This window comes from Mytilus edulis, chromosome 12, assembly GCF_963676685.1.
Source record: "Mytilus edulis chromosome 12, xbMytEdul2.2, whole genome shotgun sequence".
NCBI lineage: Eukaryota > Metazoa > Mollusca > Bivalvia > Mytilida > Mytilidae > Mytilus > Mytilus edulis.
The window spans coordinates 3610172-3627123 of record NC_092355.1 but is presented as its reverse complement, the minus strand read 5'-3'; the positions used below and the strand labels follow the sequence as shown (position 1 = coordinate 3627123).

At 32.4% G+C, this 16952-nt stretch overlaps 1 protein-coding gene across 2 annotated transcripts; it reads left to right on the top strand.

Moving 5' to 3' along the window:
• The first annotated feature begins 7369 nt into the window (after window positions 1–7369).
• Window positions 7370–16682, top strand: LOC139499482 (methyltransferase N6AMT1-like). 2 transcript variants are annotated; one of them, XM_071288164.1, is made up of 6 exons: window positions 7370–7558; window positions 8570–8656; window positions 12389–12479; window positions 13548–13631; window positions 14445–14586; window positions 16053–16682. In XM_071288164.1, the coding sequence occupies exons 1-6, from the start codon at window positions 7425–7427 to the stop codon at window positions 16163–16165; spliced, it is 651 nt and encodes a 216-aa protein (XP_071144265.1). In that variant the 5' UTR covers window positions 7370–7424; the 3' UTR covers window positions 16166–16682. The 2 variants fall into 2 exon arrangements, with proteins under 2 accessions (XP_071144265.1, XP_071144266.1); XM_071288165.1 differs by having other exon boundaries at window positions 12389–12484; window positions 13553–13631; window positions 16053–16274.
• The last annotated feature ends 270 nt before the right edge of the window (window positions 16683–16952 follow it).

Here is a 16952-nt window from a genome sequence, read left to right as displayed (position 1 = left end):
TTTAGGATCCGCACTTTACATACACTGATATATATATCTCTCTATTTCTCCTATTAGTTCAACTTAAAAAAAGTACCTTAACAAAAATGGTTGCTTCTTTCGAGGGCAGATTGTGAGCTTAAGTGAACGATAACCCCATGTTTTTATTTGATTTTTCTATTTAGTATATGATAAAAGTTCATCTATAGAAAAACAAGCAAAATCCTACATGTATATTTAAAAAATAATGGATTAATACCCTCCAGTCCCCTTAACGACAAAAAAAAATAAATAGAACATTACGTTTAAGTATCACCTACAGTATTTTACAACCTCCATTGGTGATACATTACATGTATTTCTGCTGTTGTTTTATATAAGTTATTGTCCTGAATAAACATCTTTATGCGTTTTTGCGTTTTTGCGTTTCAGTTTTTATTGTGAAATTTCTTCAATCAGCCAAGACAAACTTTAAATTTCGCCTTAACGATGTTTTCGCGAGAAATCCATGTATTATTATCGAATTACTACATTTAATCATTGTCTAGTGCCCTAAAATGAGATTTTCCGAGACGCTGGGTTTGAAATGGGATACCCTATTTAATTTAAACAATATTTGCAATCTTTTCAAAAAGATGCAGATGGGAATTTTCGTTCCTTATGAAAGTGTTCGCAAGGAGTTAAATTATAAACTCCTTATAGGATTATCAAAAAGCAACTATTAAGGACCCCCTTGGAATAAAGATCTTCCAAGACAACGTGTTCGAGAGTTTGAGTTTAATACATGACTTTTTAAAACTTAATGGACGGAGCAGGATTATCTTACTCTTCCAGTTAACCATACATCATCACAGTTGCATTGGTTCTTGTTGCTCAGGTTTTAAATTTCAATGATTTCGTCCGAGACCACAATTGTCGTCCCTTGATTTTCGTTATTAGTCTCTAGTGATAACAGTGGGTTACTTGCCAATAATTTTTATACCCCTTCCAAATTCATTTCTCCTTGTTTAATGCCTCACATTGTAAGTAGGGGGGGGGGAATTACACTGTAAAAAAATTTGGGTCCAGAATTTTACAGGAAAGTAGTGATTTGGTCCAGCTGAAAAAGGTTAAAAATTAGCACTTCGGAAGCTTTCAAAATATTTCAAGACACCCTAAACACAAAATTGTCCATATTTTGAGTTAGACGCGATGAAGTTTTCTATAATTTTGATATAATTTGTCCCAAAATTAGTACAACACACTGTAAAAGTTTCATTGAGAAAGCGCAGGTGGGATTTTTTTAATTTTCATTTATGTTTTAATAGAAATGCACTACGAATTGTGTTCTCGGACCATTTGTTTTGTGGACTGTTGTGTATCTTGTTGTTTTTCATTCAGCTGCGGCTTTGTTGGTTTGTTTCAACCCTTTTTAGTGTGATTATCCTTTGGTACACTTTGCCTCTCTCTTATATATGATATCGCAATAATTATATATATGTAAGCGTTCATATACATTTATATGGATACAATATTGAATTAAAATAGATATAATAATTAGATAAGTGAAAAAAAGAAAATGAAGTAATAATTGTACGTGTGAGGAGTTGGCATTCTTATAAAAAAGAAGATGTGGTATTATTGCAAATGAGACAACTATCCACAAAAGACCAAAATGACACAGACATTAACAGCATTAGGTCACCGTACGGCCTTCAACAATGAGGAAAGCCCATACAGCATAGTCAGCTATAAAAGGCCCCGATAAGACAATGTAAAACAATTCAAACGAGAAAACTAACGGCCTTATTTATGTCAAAAAAATAAATGAAAAAACAAATATGTAACACATAAACAAACGACAACCACTGAATATACAGGCTCCTGACTTGGTACAGGCACATACATAAATAATGTGGCGAGGTTAAAGTCTTTTACACTATAAATATTTTAGATCTTGTTATATAGACTAATTCTTATTCATTCTGGTCGTAAGTTAGTCTGTCATCCTCAAACGTGTGAGCAATGGTGTACGTACACCAATTTGTAGAATACATGGGATATTCAAAGACTTAAACGAACATTAAGTCTCAGAGGCATGACTTTTTATTAGTTGTTAGTGGCTTTGAAATAGCTGTCAGATAACTGCGAGTACTCTCAGATCTGTTCATTGTGACTTTTTGTGTCGGGATGTATAAGTACCCGGCCACGTCTACTTGTATTTGTGTCTATCTGATGAGTTAAGCCTTTTTCAACTGATTTTTATAGTTCGTTTTTATGTTGTACTGTTATACCACTGTCCCAGGTTAGGGGGAGGGTTGGGATCCCGCTAATATGTTTAACTCCGGCACATTATTTAAATCTGTGCCTGTCCCAAGTCAGGAGCCTGTAATTCAGTGGTTGTCGTTTGTTTATGTGTTACATATTTGTTTTTCGTTCATTTATTTACTTAAATAAGGCCGTTAGTTTTCCCGTTTGAATTGTTTTACATTGTCTTATCAGGGCCTTTATAGCTGACTATGCGGTATGGGCTTTGCTCATTGTTGAAGGTCGTACGGAGACCTATAGTTGTTAATGTTTGTGTCATTTTGGTCTTTTGTGGATAGTTGTCTCATTGGCAATCATACCACATCTTCTTTTTTATATGCTCGAAACTTTAGAATGGTTTAGAAATTTATCAAATCAAATAATCCTTGAGTGATGGTTTCGTTATTGAAATTCTAAATTGATGTTTAACCGCGCTAAATATTATATATGATAATCATACGAATAATTCAGGAACGGAGTTTCAATCTGTAATTCAATAGTTGTTGTTTGTTTCTGTATTTGTTTGTCGTATAGTGTTTTGTAAATCAATGGTTTTCTCGTTTGAATAGTTTTATCATTATGTTAAATGGTGTCGGCGTTTGCTACATGTGGAAGTGCACACATTTACGACATGTTATTGCTTAAACGCACAGTTTCTTCTTCCCGCTAATAATATATAGTCACCATTTGCACTTATATGCGAATGGCCGATTGACAGTCGCTCCAAAATATTTTGCAACATTTCAGTTAAAAAAAAACTTTTTTAAGTCTGGTAATATTTTCGTCATATTTCCAACAACTTTATTTTTCTTAAACATTACAAATATTACAAATATAACAAACAAACAAACTTCATTTTTGGAACACTATCACAAAGTTTACGTAATACATGTGTAGCTATTTATTTAGATAAACTGTATTAATCCATATATTTCGGAATTATTTAGCAACTATATCCAAATGACGAGGAAGTTCGAGGTTATTCAAGTAATAAGATTAAGGAAACTTTGGTTAACACAACAGCATTTTCAACAAAGTAGTTTATTTTTGTTTGACAAACTCGAAAAGGGGTGGGAAAGTATTAAAATGGTTACTTAAGCATTTACTTAATTTCTATCACGAAATAAATGCGTTTAATATTTTAGATACAGATACAATATAGTGCATTCGTAAATGTAAAACACTTTTTAATAGCAAATTTAAAAGAGATACATCAACAGTGTTTATTTTAGAATTGCTCAAGTCTGTAGGGCTTATTCCCGATTGTCCCACTTTTTTTTAAATTAAGAGCTCATATTGTCCCACATGAAAAGTTCTGCCTGGTCCACATTATTTTATGAGGCGAAATGTTCTTATCCCTTGTTAGATTGTCTCTATGGTTTTGTTTCAGATATATAAGCCAAAATCTACATTTTATGCGATGCTCTTCTTTTAGACATTGCGGCCATCTTAATTATTGGGCGGGGTCATCGGATACTTTTTTGAAACTAAATACCCTAAGGATGATTTTGGCCATGTTTGCTTTAATTTTGCCAGTAGTTTCAGAAGAGAAGATTTTTGTAAAAATTAATGACGACGACGAATAATGAGAAAATGAGAAAAGCTCACTTAGTCCTATGGTCCAGGTGAGCTAAAAAGCAAAACGGACAAAAAGCAACGGACAAAAAGCAAAAGTGTCGGACAAAAAGCAAAATTATCGGACAAAAAGCAAAACGGACAAAAAGCAACGGACAAAAAGCAAAAGTATCGGACAAAAAGCAAAATTATCGGACAAAAAGCAAAACGGACAAAAAGCAACGGACAAAAAGCAAAAGTATCGGACAAAAAGCAAAATAATCGGACAAAAAGCAAAAGCGGACAAAAAGCAAATCGCGGACAAAAAGCACCGTATCATTCGTCTCATCAAATAATTTGTGAAGTTTTTATATCTCTATCGATGTCTATAGTTTGCGAATACACCTAGTCCGGGGTTACTTCAGGTCACCATCCGGACTCGCCTATTACAATTATATTTTTCGTTAAATGTCGGATAAATATCTTATAAATTTCTTATGTATTACATGCTCGATCAAATGTCCCGTCAATATACTTTACGACAATAAACAGTTTACATACAGTTAGTCGTCGTAATGCAATACACGCAGGTATAGTAAACTTCAAGCTAGTCCGGGGTCATGTCAGGTCACAGTCCGGACTCACCTGTTCAAGAATGTGTATTACATTGTTGAACGCCGCTTAAGTGTCGTTTATTGATTTTTCCGATGACAATAGAATAACTAAAGAAATAGAGAAATGAATAAAGGAAAAGTAAAAAGCAAAAAGGGAAAAAAAAATCTTTCAATTAAACAAATAATTTAGTAAATTTATATACAATCCGTATACTCCTGGTCCGGGGTTATATCAGGTCACAGTCCGGACTCGCCTAATTTTAATTTGTTGATTCTAAGGTACACGTCTTTTGCTAATGTTTCCGACGACAATACAATAAGGAAAAAGTTGAATGAATAAAAATGAATAAGTTCGTCTCATCAAATAATTTGTGAAGTTTTTATATCTCTATCGATGTCTATAGTTTGCGAATACACCTAGTCCAGGGTTACTTCAGGTCACCATCCGGACTCGCCTATTACAATTATATTTTTCGTTAAATGTCGGATAAATATCTTATAAATTTCTTATGTATTACATGCTTGATCAAATTTCTTATGTATTACATGCTTGATCAAATGTCCCGTCAATATACTTTACGACAATAAACAGTTTACATACAGTTAGTCGTCGTAATGCAATACACGCAGGTATAGTAAACTTCAAGCTAGTCCGGGGTCATGTCAGGTCACAGTCCGGACTCACCTGTTCAAGATTGTGTATTACATTGATGATCGATAGCTGCTTAAATTTTATTGGAGCAATTCCAACTTTGTATCATCCAATCAGGAGCCGCAGAAGATTTTATTCAGAGTACCATCTTGGGGTAAAAAATATCCCGGTTAACGTGTAACATAAGATTATTTCTGTATTTCTTACCAAAGGAATACTACTAATACGGAGATTACGAGTGAATAATTCATAAGCGATGTATCTTAGTTTATTTTGACAATGGCTTCTAAAATAAAATTATTTCACTATATTGAACATTTTTATTTATTATTTCATTATATCTCGGAGCTAATGCCCCTTTAAATCTGACTTCTATACATGCTTGATTATGATTGATAGTGTAGTCTTTGACACCTTTTGCGTGAAACATTGGATTGTTGAATTATTTTAATAGACTTTGTGATGACAATCAAATAAGAAAGTAAATCTTTTTTATATTATTTTATTTATAAATACCATGTTATCGACAAGTGACGCGTTATTTGCGATGTTGATATAAGAATAAGAATGATGTGATGTGATGTGATGCGATTGCCAATGAGACAGCTGACAAAGAAGACCAAATGACACAGACATTTACAACTATAGGTCACCGTACGACACCAACTACAGATATGAGAATACTCGCAGTTACTGATCACAGCTAGTACAAAAAAGCAATCCATCATAGTTTTTACTTTGGTTATTTAAACACTGAATTACCAATAGCCTTAATGTTTTTTGTGAGTAATTCCTGGTTGTGTCTTCTTTTTTCTTTTTCTTTCAATTAAACCAATATCCTAAAGCGAGTGTAACCCTTTGTCAATAATTCATTCTGAGGAACAGTATTAGAGAAGAATTTAGAGAAACAATTAAAACTCATAAGAATTCGGAGAAACCATATAAATCTTAGAGATTATAATAACTCGGAGGAACAATAAAAAGTCATAAGGCTTCTGAGGAACAGCAAGAGATCATAAGAATTCGGAGGACCAATCAAAAGGCATAAGAATTCGGAGGAACAATAAAAAGTCATAAGAATTCTGAGGAACAATAAGATATAAATTTGGAGGAACAATAAGATATCATAAGAGTTCGGAGGAACAATAAGATATCATAAGAATTCGGAATTACAATAAGAGATCATAGGAATTCTTATGATACTAGTTGACAATTCATAACATATGTACAATTGGCTAACGAAAGAGGTTTATATTGATGAATATAATGTGACATTCACCTGTAATTAACCTGTGCACAATCGGCGCAAAATGAAAGATCGACACTTTTAAAAATCGGCGCAAATGTCAAACACCCAATAAAACACGAGACTTTCATTACACAGTGACATAACAACGCGTAATTGATGTTCTCATAACAGGAAACCAATATTAAAAGTGATTAATTAAGACTGCCAAAACAATGTTTTAGAAAAGCAGGAATTCTATTTTTCCCTTAATGTCTAGAAGAAGAAAACAATACAAAAAACATATAACCCTCGAATGTTTCAAACTATTGCGCTTTACTCTTCCTATGAAAAGAATTTAAATTGCTTTCATTGATAATATAAAGATTTTATTAATTTCAATAAAACAATAACGACAAATGAATTATTATATATCTCTTCTTTACTTTACTTTACTCTTTTTTGTTCAATTTTGCGCTCGGAATGTGGATTTAAAAAATATATATATATACTGTAACTAATTATATGACAGTAATCTTTAAAAAAATCAAAGTGGTAAAAAACCCACGGTCCGGGTCCGGCATTCAGTCCGGTTCCGGCGGCCAGTCCGGGTCCGGGTCCGGGTTTCATACCAAAGTCCGGGTCCGGGGTCCGGTCCGGTCCGGGTTTCAGTGCGTACCGTTTTTTTGTGGAAAAATTTGTTGACTTTTCTGAACTAACAATGATCAAATCATTATTAGATTAAAACTTATAAAATATGTAACTCTAAACCTTGATTATATGACATTATTTATTTACGCTCAGAAAACATTTTACTCACAGGACGTCTTTGACGCTTATAAAAACTGTCACGGGTATTTTTTTATTTTTTTTTATTGTGTGTGGGAACGTTTGGGTGGTTATTTTTTTCTTTTTCTGATGAAAGGGTTCTTTTATTATACCTGTTTTTTCGCAACTTTTAAAGATATTGTATTCGGTTATATGGTGTTTTATATTTTCAAAAGTTTATCCTTAAAGAGAAAAAGCGACAAACAGGACTAGGTACGAATTTTAATACCTAATTTTAGGTAGACCAGGCAGAGTTGTTCCCCTTTAAAACATAGAATCACAACAAATGTCACGTTTTGCTACCCCAAACTTTTCTCATCTAACAGATGAAGACTTGAAACATGTTTATGAACCAGCAGAAGATTCATTTTTACTCCTCGATGCTATAGAAAACGATTACGAGTATCTAAGAAAACAAGAGTAAATATCTTACTTTATAGATATAGCAAATGACCACAAAATTAGAACAGTAACAACAAGCCACAAAGAACATCACGATGACAAGAATAATAGTAGAGAGTATCATTAATTGATAGAACAGAACAACAAATTGATGAAGGCATTTTTACAAAATGTCAAAACGAGCCAAAGACCAGAAAATGACGAGAACAGTTAAGCGCCTTTTAAGGAGACAAAAACTATATTCATAATTAGGCTTTGGGGTATTTCAATCGAAATAATAGCAAGCTAAACCAATTAAAAGATCACAATAAGAGATAAATCTCGTCTGTACTAGCCAAATTTCACAAAGTTAAAGTTTTTTATAAAAAATTGTCTCATGAATGATGGTCAATTACGTTTTTTCGGGCGATCAGATATACCGCATGGTTCTATTATTACCATATGAAAACACCTGAGACGTCCCAAAAATATATAGGCGCTCCAAGCATTGGAGGAATATTGCACAGTTGTGTACATACACATGGCGACACAGAACAATATCGGAATTCCATTTGACAATATCTAAATGTTTCAAAACGAAGTGAAAAATATTTTGCGCCACATGGGCGCTTACATTTGTCACTCTATGCGCCATTTTTGGTTGATATGTACTATAGGCACAGGGTGCACGTCCTTTTCGATCACTGTACAAATATAGAAAAATAGAAACATAAAAACTAATATTTTATTAACTGTACTGTTAAACCATGAATGCTGCTGTATGAAGCATATTACTCAATTATTTTACAACTATAATGCAACAGTTTGATATATACAAGGTGATAGATATTACACGTGTTACCAGTGTGACAAATTTTACTAAAACAGTGATATCTTTCGAGAAAGTAAAACTCCAACTTACCCTTGGTAGTACATGGTATAACATTGTATAATAGTAATAGATGAGGTTAAAGTTTCTTAAAGGTGTAGATGGTAAATATATTTTTTTTAAACAATGAAATTCATTAATCGCACTGTTTTTCATTGTAGACCAAGTATTTGTGTGGAAGTAGGGAGTGGATCAGGTGTTTGTATTACATTCCTAGCTAGGGTACTTGGAGAGTCTGCAGTTTATTGGTTTGTATGATTCATTACTGGATTCTACTTGAACTTGAAAATCCATCCTTTTTTTTTTAGCTCCCTTGGCCCAAAGGGCAAGTTGATGTTTTTCATCACTTGCCTTCCGTGTCCTGGTCAAGAGACATTTTTATGTCCCATTTTATGGGTATTCTATATGTTATCTGGTCTATGTGTCCACTAGCCTTGCGTTAGTTTGTTTGTTTGTCTGTCCGTCTGTCCGTCTGTCCATCCCACGTCAGGTTAAAGTTTTTGGTCAAGGTAGTTTTTGATGAAGTTGAAGTCCAATCAACCATAATAATAATGTTCCCTATGATTTATGATATATGATCTCTCTGATGTTAATGCCAAATAAGAGTTTTTACCCCAATTGCACGGTCCACTGAACATATAAAATGATAGTGCAAGCAGGGCATCCGTGTACTACAGACAAATCTTGTTTAGCATAACTTTGTCCCAATCTTTTTTTGCCTTGAAATGATTCTTCTTATAAAAATGTCACTTGAATTTGTTTCTCAATATTGAATTTTATTTAATTTGAATAGAAAGGTGTCTTGTCATAATAATGCAATCATACATAGTTATAACAAACATAGTATCAATAAGGTGCAATGAATAAAGTGTCAATATGAATTACCTGAACCAGAAACAAAGATAATAAAAAAATAAAACAAATGAAAAAATATCAAATACATGATTAAATGTGACTGGAACCTGCCTCTCTTGCTTGAAACCCAGATGAAGTTAGAAGGGGGGCAAATCTACAACAAGGCATTATCAATTAGGTACAATAAGATAAAATTGAGAATGGAAATGGGTAATGTGTCAAAGAGACAACCAGTGATTTTGCTAGCGCTTGTCACTTTTGTAATTTACGAAACGATCTTCGCATTGACAAAAGTATTTCAAATCAATTTCGTGACTTAAATTTTGAAAGTTGAAAAAATATTTTCGTATTAAAATACTATTAATCTACCTGTCTTTATGTTTTTGACAAGTTTATGATCCCCAGGTAATTAACATTTGCAACAGGTGTGACAAGTTGTCATATCAACTAATCAGCTTATCGCCATTGGATAGGTCACTAATCCGTTAATTAAACCTCATAATTGACCATCATAATTATTTTCCCAAGGAATATCAGTCAGTCGGCATTTAATCAACTAGGACTATAAAAAAAAGTTTCGTCATTTGATCAAAATCGATTCCCCCAGCCATTCGCATTTCAATTTCTCTCAAACGATAACAATTTGATGTTCGTTTGTCGTAGATTCGTCATTTGAACGCATTTTCGTCATACTTGATATAAATTTTTATCAAAAACTTTCGACAAATTCCATTTAAAATATAAAACTTTATTCAAAACAATCAGAAATGTTTTCACGAGTCAAACAGGTGCTTCCTGTACCAGTCAGAGCTCAGACATAAATAAGTCTGAATCTGCTTTTGACTTATAGAGGTCTAAATTTGTAAGTTTTAGGATTTGTCTCCCTTTAATGAAAGACAAAATGCGACTTTAATAAGTCAAATGTTGTTAAGCAAGAAATAATTGATCAGAATCACAAAGTTGCAAATATCGACTCCTACAAGTCAATAAGTTATCAAAATTGGTAAACTTCAAGACCCACGCATATTTATAAAAAGGTCATGCATCTTAACCAAATAATGACAACATTGAAAGACAATGCTTTGTCTTCTATAGAAAAATATGAATGAGAGTCTAAAAAATCAGAGATAATGTTAAAATTAACCTTACAAAACAACCACCTGGAACCACACTAAATGAGGTAAAACATCTGTGTTTAGTAAGGATGGTCAATTAAATAATTAAATATAGATAGGTCAAGTCCTTGTGAACTCTCAGACAGGTTTTTGCTGTCATAGGTGGTGTACTTTGGCCACCAAGTAAAATTAAGTTTTTTCATCAACATAAATAGACCTAAACAAGTCTGTCATTTTCTGACTTAAAAAAGTCTAAAATTGAAAACACATTTTATAATAAATACATGTTTTGACTTCTTTAAGTCAAAAACAAAAATGGACTTGTTTATGTCTGAGATTTGACTGTGTACTGTGTGCTATTATGCATGCGTGAAAGTATTCCTTTGAATATTTATAGACAGCTAAAATGTAAAATACGAAATAATTTAGTATGAATTAAATGAAACGAATATATATCTCTAACTAAAGGAATTTAAATCAAAAAATGATAATTTCCTGATGAATCAATCCAGACTTGTTTTGAATTTATTATCCATGTGTCTTCTTCTTCTCTAGGAAAATTCCTCTGCAACGGAGCACCTTTGTCACATGGTAAAAAAAAAAAAAGCCCTTATTTTTATTTAAAATTGTTTAAAAACATGGAACAGACTAGATTAGAATAAATACAATCCTTACAGAAATATTGTTGTCCTAAAATCATGTAGTAATGTAAAATCTATCATAAAAATATTTACACCTACTATTTTATGTACATTAAGCATAAAATATTGTTAGTCAAGATAATATCTTAAAACGCACAGATTTAAAAGGAGTGGAATGGATTTAATAGTAAGAAATTAAAGGACTCAGTTGAGTTTATTTATTTCTTGACAGAAATATAAAAGGATATCGTGTCACTTCCCGTTTTCATTTATTTTTAAAACTGAAAGTAGAAAACGTGATCTATTCTTGATTTGTGTACAACCTCCTTACACTAAGTTACAGTAATTATAATCGTTCCAAAAAGGATTTTATTCATTTCCATTGTAATAGAAATGATTTCCAAATATCGATTTAGACGTTTAATAAGGGTAATGGTTATGCAGTGAGATAATCATTGCAAGTTAATTTCTGCTGTGATTTCTTGTTTAAAAAAAATGGAATCTAACTTTTGTTGATCAGGAATGTCCTCTGGAACAAACTGTAGAGAAATTGTGAACTAAATTTCCGAATCCCATGTCAGAATCTTTCCTAATAAGAGCCAATACAGCCAAATCATACAATAACTGCCAATCATGCCTAAGTCCTGTAAAGACCCCTTTAAAATCTGACAAAGTTAAAGATCAAGCTAGTAATATACATCCCTTGGTCTTTTCTGTTGCACAAAATTTTTTTAATAGTGCGCAAAAGTGACTTAAGTCCTCAAAATCCTAGCTTAAACCCTGGAAACAACAACCCGACCATAAAACAGACAACAGTAGAAGGTCACCAATAGGTCTTCATTGCAGTGAAAAATTCCTGCATCCAGTGGCATCTTTCAGCTGGCCCCCAAACAAACACATACACTAGCTCAGTGATAATGAATGCCATACTTAACTCCAAGTTATACACAAGAAACTAAAATTAAAAATAATACAAGACTTACAAAGGCACTTCCCATACCTCTAGCCAATGTAGAAAAGTAAATGCATAACAATACGCACATTTAAATTCAGTTCAAGAGAAGTCCGTGTCTGGTGTAAGAAGATGTAACAAAAGAAAATAAACAAAATGACAATAATACATAAATAACAACAGACTACTACCAGTTAACTGACATGACAGCTCCAGACTTCATATTGAGTATACTCTCAATATTGAATTTTATTTGGTTCCAATAAAATCTACAGAAAAGAAGAATTATATTTATATGTAAATTAATAACAGAAAAGGAAAATCATTTGCCATTCAGTTTTAATAAAATATAGTATATACATGTACATGTATAAAGCAGATTAACATATATAAGTAATATGTCAATGAACATTGTAGGTCAACAGATATTAACCCAGTGGCTGCTAGAGTAACTAGAAAGACAGCAGAGAGTAACAATGTACAGGTGGAACCAGTCATCACAGATTTGGTAAACTTAAATTTGTTAGTAGACATAAGAAGATGTGGTATGAGTGCAAAGGAGACAACTCTCCATCCAAGTCACAATTCATAAAAGTAAACCATTATAGGTCAAAGTTCCATCTTCAACACAGAGCCTTGGCTCACACCAAACAGCAAGCTATAAAGGGCACAAAAAAATTACTAGTGTAAAAACCATTCAAACAGCAAAACCTACAGTCTAATCTATAAGGAAGAAATTGTATTAAATATTTACATTTATCCATCTCCTCACATGTAAGGTAATAATTTTTCATTGTTTGGTTGTTGTTTGCTTAACATTTAGTTGCAAATATTTTATGGATGTTAAGGACAACTTTTGTATTGATATTCTAGCAGATCATGTCTGTGGTACATATATATATATGTCTTTTAGCTGAATATTTCTATTTGTGACAGCTTTGTCCAATCTTTCTTTCATTTATATTGCATGTAAATTAAGAAATTGAGCATATGTTTATATTATTGTAAAAATTGCAATGAGATAGGTGTTTCACAAACAAAAAACTCAAAATAATAAATACATGTAATTATTTTTTTGAATTTACAGTAAGCTAGATTAGAAGCATCAATTGCAACTGATAAAATGATAAAAAGTACTAAAAAATGCAGAATTGACAACTAATAATGTTTAGCGAAAGGTGCTTTATTATAACAATGCCATTGTATAGTTAAACCAAACATGGTACAAATGTATCAATAAGCGGAAAGGAACAATATGAAGCACCTGAACCTAATTTGGGTAATGATAAAGATAATTAAAAAAAAATTAAAATGAATTAATGAGGGAGGGGGACAATCTATTACAAGGGGTTATCAATTAAGTACAATATGGGAGTTGCCTCCCATTGTAAGCAATTTCCCTTCTATAGCACCTGTCTGACCTGATTTACAATATCTTGTTAACCAATGGATAATTTCTAAATTTGAGGTTGTTTTCCATGTACCGGTAGCGTCTTGTAGACCAAGCTTCTTTTTTTTTTAACTTTTTGATGCTCATTCATGACTATATTTAAACAGTCTTATTTTACGTTTTCAGGTTACAGGATTACTACCAAGGTTATATAAGAGTGTAGATGTACTACTGTTTAACCCTCCCTATGTTGTGACCCCTCCTGAAGAGGTAATTAAAACTTAAATTATTCCTCTACAAGTTTATGAATTGGTTTATTTCAATATATCACTTAGTCAATTTGAAAAGCTTACTCGCACTTGTGTTTATGTAGTTAATTGAATATCAACTTTAAGGTTAATAAAACTTTAAATTGAATTGAGTTGATACAAGTTAGCATGACTGATATCAATTTTGTACAGACTGGCCTAATAAAAACATTGAAAAATGACCTCAAGTAATTCTATTGTTATTCAACCAAATTATTTTTTTATTGATTTACTTTAGTGGTTGAGTGTTTAAAATTAGTGTATTCTGATTTGTGCTTATTGGCAAGTTAACATTTGTTATTTTATGGTTGATTAACTATACACCGCCATCAAACGTATAAAATAAATCAAATTATCTTTCAAATGCAGATCCAGGATTCTGGAAGAGGTTGGAGCATCTTTGATGCAGTATGACCCTCAAACAAGATTTACCATAAATTTAGCTCCATTGAGGACTAAACACCCCTGCCAAATGTACCTCTCTATATGTAACGAACCCTTATACAGTCTTACTCCTGATGACCTGATTCAGATTTTATATACAAGAATAGAAACATTATATAAAAGAGGATGTGGTATGATTTTACACTAGTAATTTTGGGGCCCTTTATAGCTTGTTGTTCGGTGTGAGCCAAGGCTCTGTGTTGAAGGTCGTACATTGACCTATAATGGTTTACTTTTATAAATTGTGACCTTAGATGGATAGTTGTCTCATTGGCACTCATACCACATCTTCCTATATATATGATTGTATGTTTGTTTGTTTGTTTGATAGGTTGGTAGTAATTCCATAGAAGCATCATGGGCAGGTGGCACTGACGGCAGACAAGTAATGAACAGATTATTTCCTAAGGTCAAGGACATCTTATCACCAAAGGGAGTCTTCTATCTGGTTATAGTTAAAGAGAATAATCAAGGTGCTTACATTGTTTAAATACAAGTGGATGGGATTGTTGCAAATGATATATTTTTGGTGACTCCAAAAATACTGAACTTAAAAAGTCACAAATATTTTTTAAAACTTTGTTCACTGATCTGAAAAGTAAATATCCTTAAAAAAAATTGATATAAAAAAAAAAATACAGTTAACTCTCAGTGTCTTGAACTCGGTTGACTCGAAATTTCAGATGAGTTGAAGTTTTCACATGGTCCCAAACTTTGTTCCATATAAATGTATGTAACTCGACTCCTGATGAGTCGAACGAAATTTCGGTCCCAAGGTTAACAAAAGCATTCAAAATTCATTATCTATCTCAAACTAATACACATATGTCAAACCATGACCTCCGGCATTTAAATGGATTGTAAGAGTTAATCTGAAAATACATGTGTAATTAAATTTCCAGTCACTGACCACTGTATTGATTTATGACATGCTATTTCGACGAGTGTTTACCTAAGATTATCTTTTATAGAATTTTTATAAATAATTAGTGATACATTGTAAATGTTCATGAAAAAGTATTTAAATGTTTACAAAACAATTAATTGTCATTTACACTAAGGAGCTTGGGTGTGTATAAAGTAAGGATTATGACTTCCGTTGATGATCACGTCAAAAATACTCAATCGACGTCTTTAATCTTGTTGTATTTTATTTCGAAAAGAAAGAGTGAAATAAAACAAAATGAAGAGAAATCTAAATTTTCTAAAATCTCTTGTATTCGAGAATAAACAATTTTGTCAACTATAAACGACCTCAATAACGAAACTATCGATTGGAAATTACTCTCTCGGATAAAAGCCATAGAAAAAATTGTAACTGAAACAATTGAATAAGTAAAAATAGATTTATTATAATAATGAAAGACCATCAATCTGATACCAGAATATCGATCCCCTTCCCATATTCACCTCGATTTATTTTAGCTTTACCAAGCTAAGCAAGAGTTGTGTCCCTTGGTTTGTCAAACTTCCGCTTTTTGTTTGAGTCGAACTATGTGTATCTTGAAAAATTTCTCTGGTCCGGCTGACTTCGAGATAACGAGAGTCAACTGTAACAATAAAACTTATATATTTGTTTTGCATTTTGTCTGATTGCACTTTGTGCTGATTTTTAAGCTAGTATTTTGTTTTACTGTGAATTCATTTGTGGATACCAATTTTTCGCGGATCAAGGAAAACTTACAATTTCTTAGATATTTAATTTCTTGGTTTTGCCAAAGTCTGCATATATAGGCATATAGATAATTTGAAATTCGTTGGAACATTTAATTTCGTGGTTCACCTGTGTCCACAAAATCCACGAAAATTGGTATCCAACGAATATTAATGAATCCACAGTATGAGCCTTCTTATTGACCCCCTGAAATAAAATCATATACGTTAATCTGTGTTCTTGCTATTTCTAAATGAAGTATATATTGTATTTTTCTTTTTACAGATGACATAGAGAAGATAATGCTGAATGAAGGCTTTAAAATGGAAAACATCATAACGAGAAGAACTGGTCCTGAGTTACTGTCTGTGTTAAAATTCACTAGGTTGGCTAGATAGTGCATTATAATAAAAGTGGAAGGCCTTGTCATCATAGGGTCAGAGTTACAGCAAAGAGGACTCACCATTACAGGGTCCAGAGTTGAGAATTCATTAATAATTAGGTACACTTCCAATCAGGTTCTAGCAAACAAACCACTGGTGGTACAGCAGCTAAGTCCTGGCAGTATAATAAATCTGTTCTGAGAAGGAAGTGCTGCATTTGAGATCTAAGTTTGAAGTCAGATTTGATAACATCTCACTAGTGTACTGAAATCAGCTGATGCCCAGTATTTCTAAAAGCTGTTAAGCATAAGGCATAAGAAGAAAGTTAATTCAGAATATCAATTTTCCTAACTGTTTTTGGGAAAGATTACAACATTTATAGAACTTGAAAGTTGATGCCATCTATCATGACTTCTGTTCAATATAATGATTTTGAATGTACTTGTTCAATAAACTTTATACATTTTCTGGTGACATTGATATGTGCCAAGTTACTTTCAGATATTTTCAATAAAATCTGTTTTAGTACAAAGAACATAGAAATTCTTCAATGGAAGGGAACAATAAAGAATGCTAATTCATTGTTCCTTTTTTTAGCTCACATGGCAGTGAAATGCAGTTTTTGGCTGATATAGATCTCTTAAACTAAAGCCAAAGCATAATGGTTGCATTATTTCACTATCAAATGTATATAAAAATATCAGGTGAGCCCTCTAGTTTCAATTCTAGAAAATAAACATGCTATGAAATGTATAATCAGAGCGGCTACATAATAACTATTTTAAGATCTGCAAAGGTAATT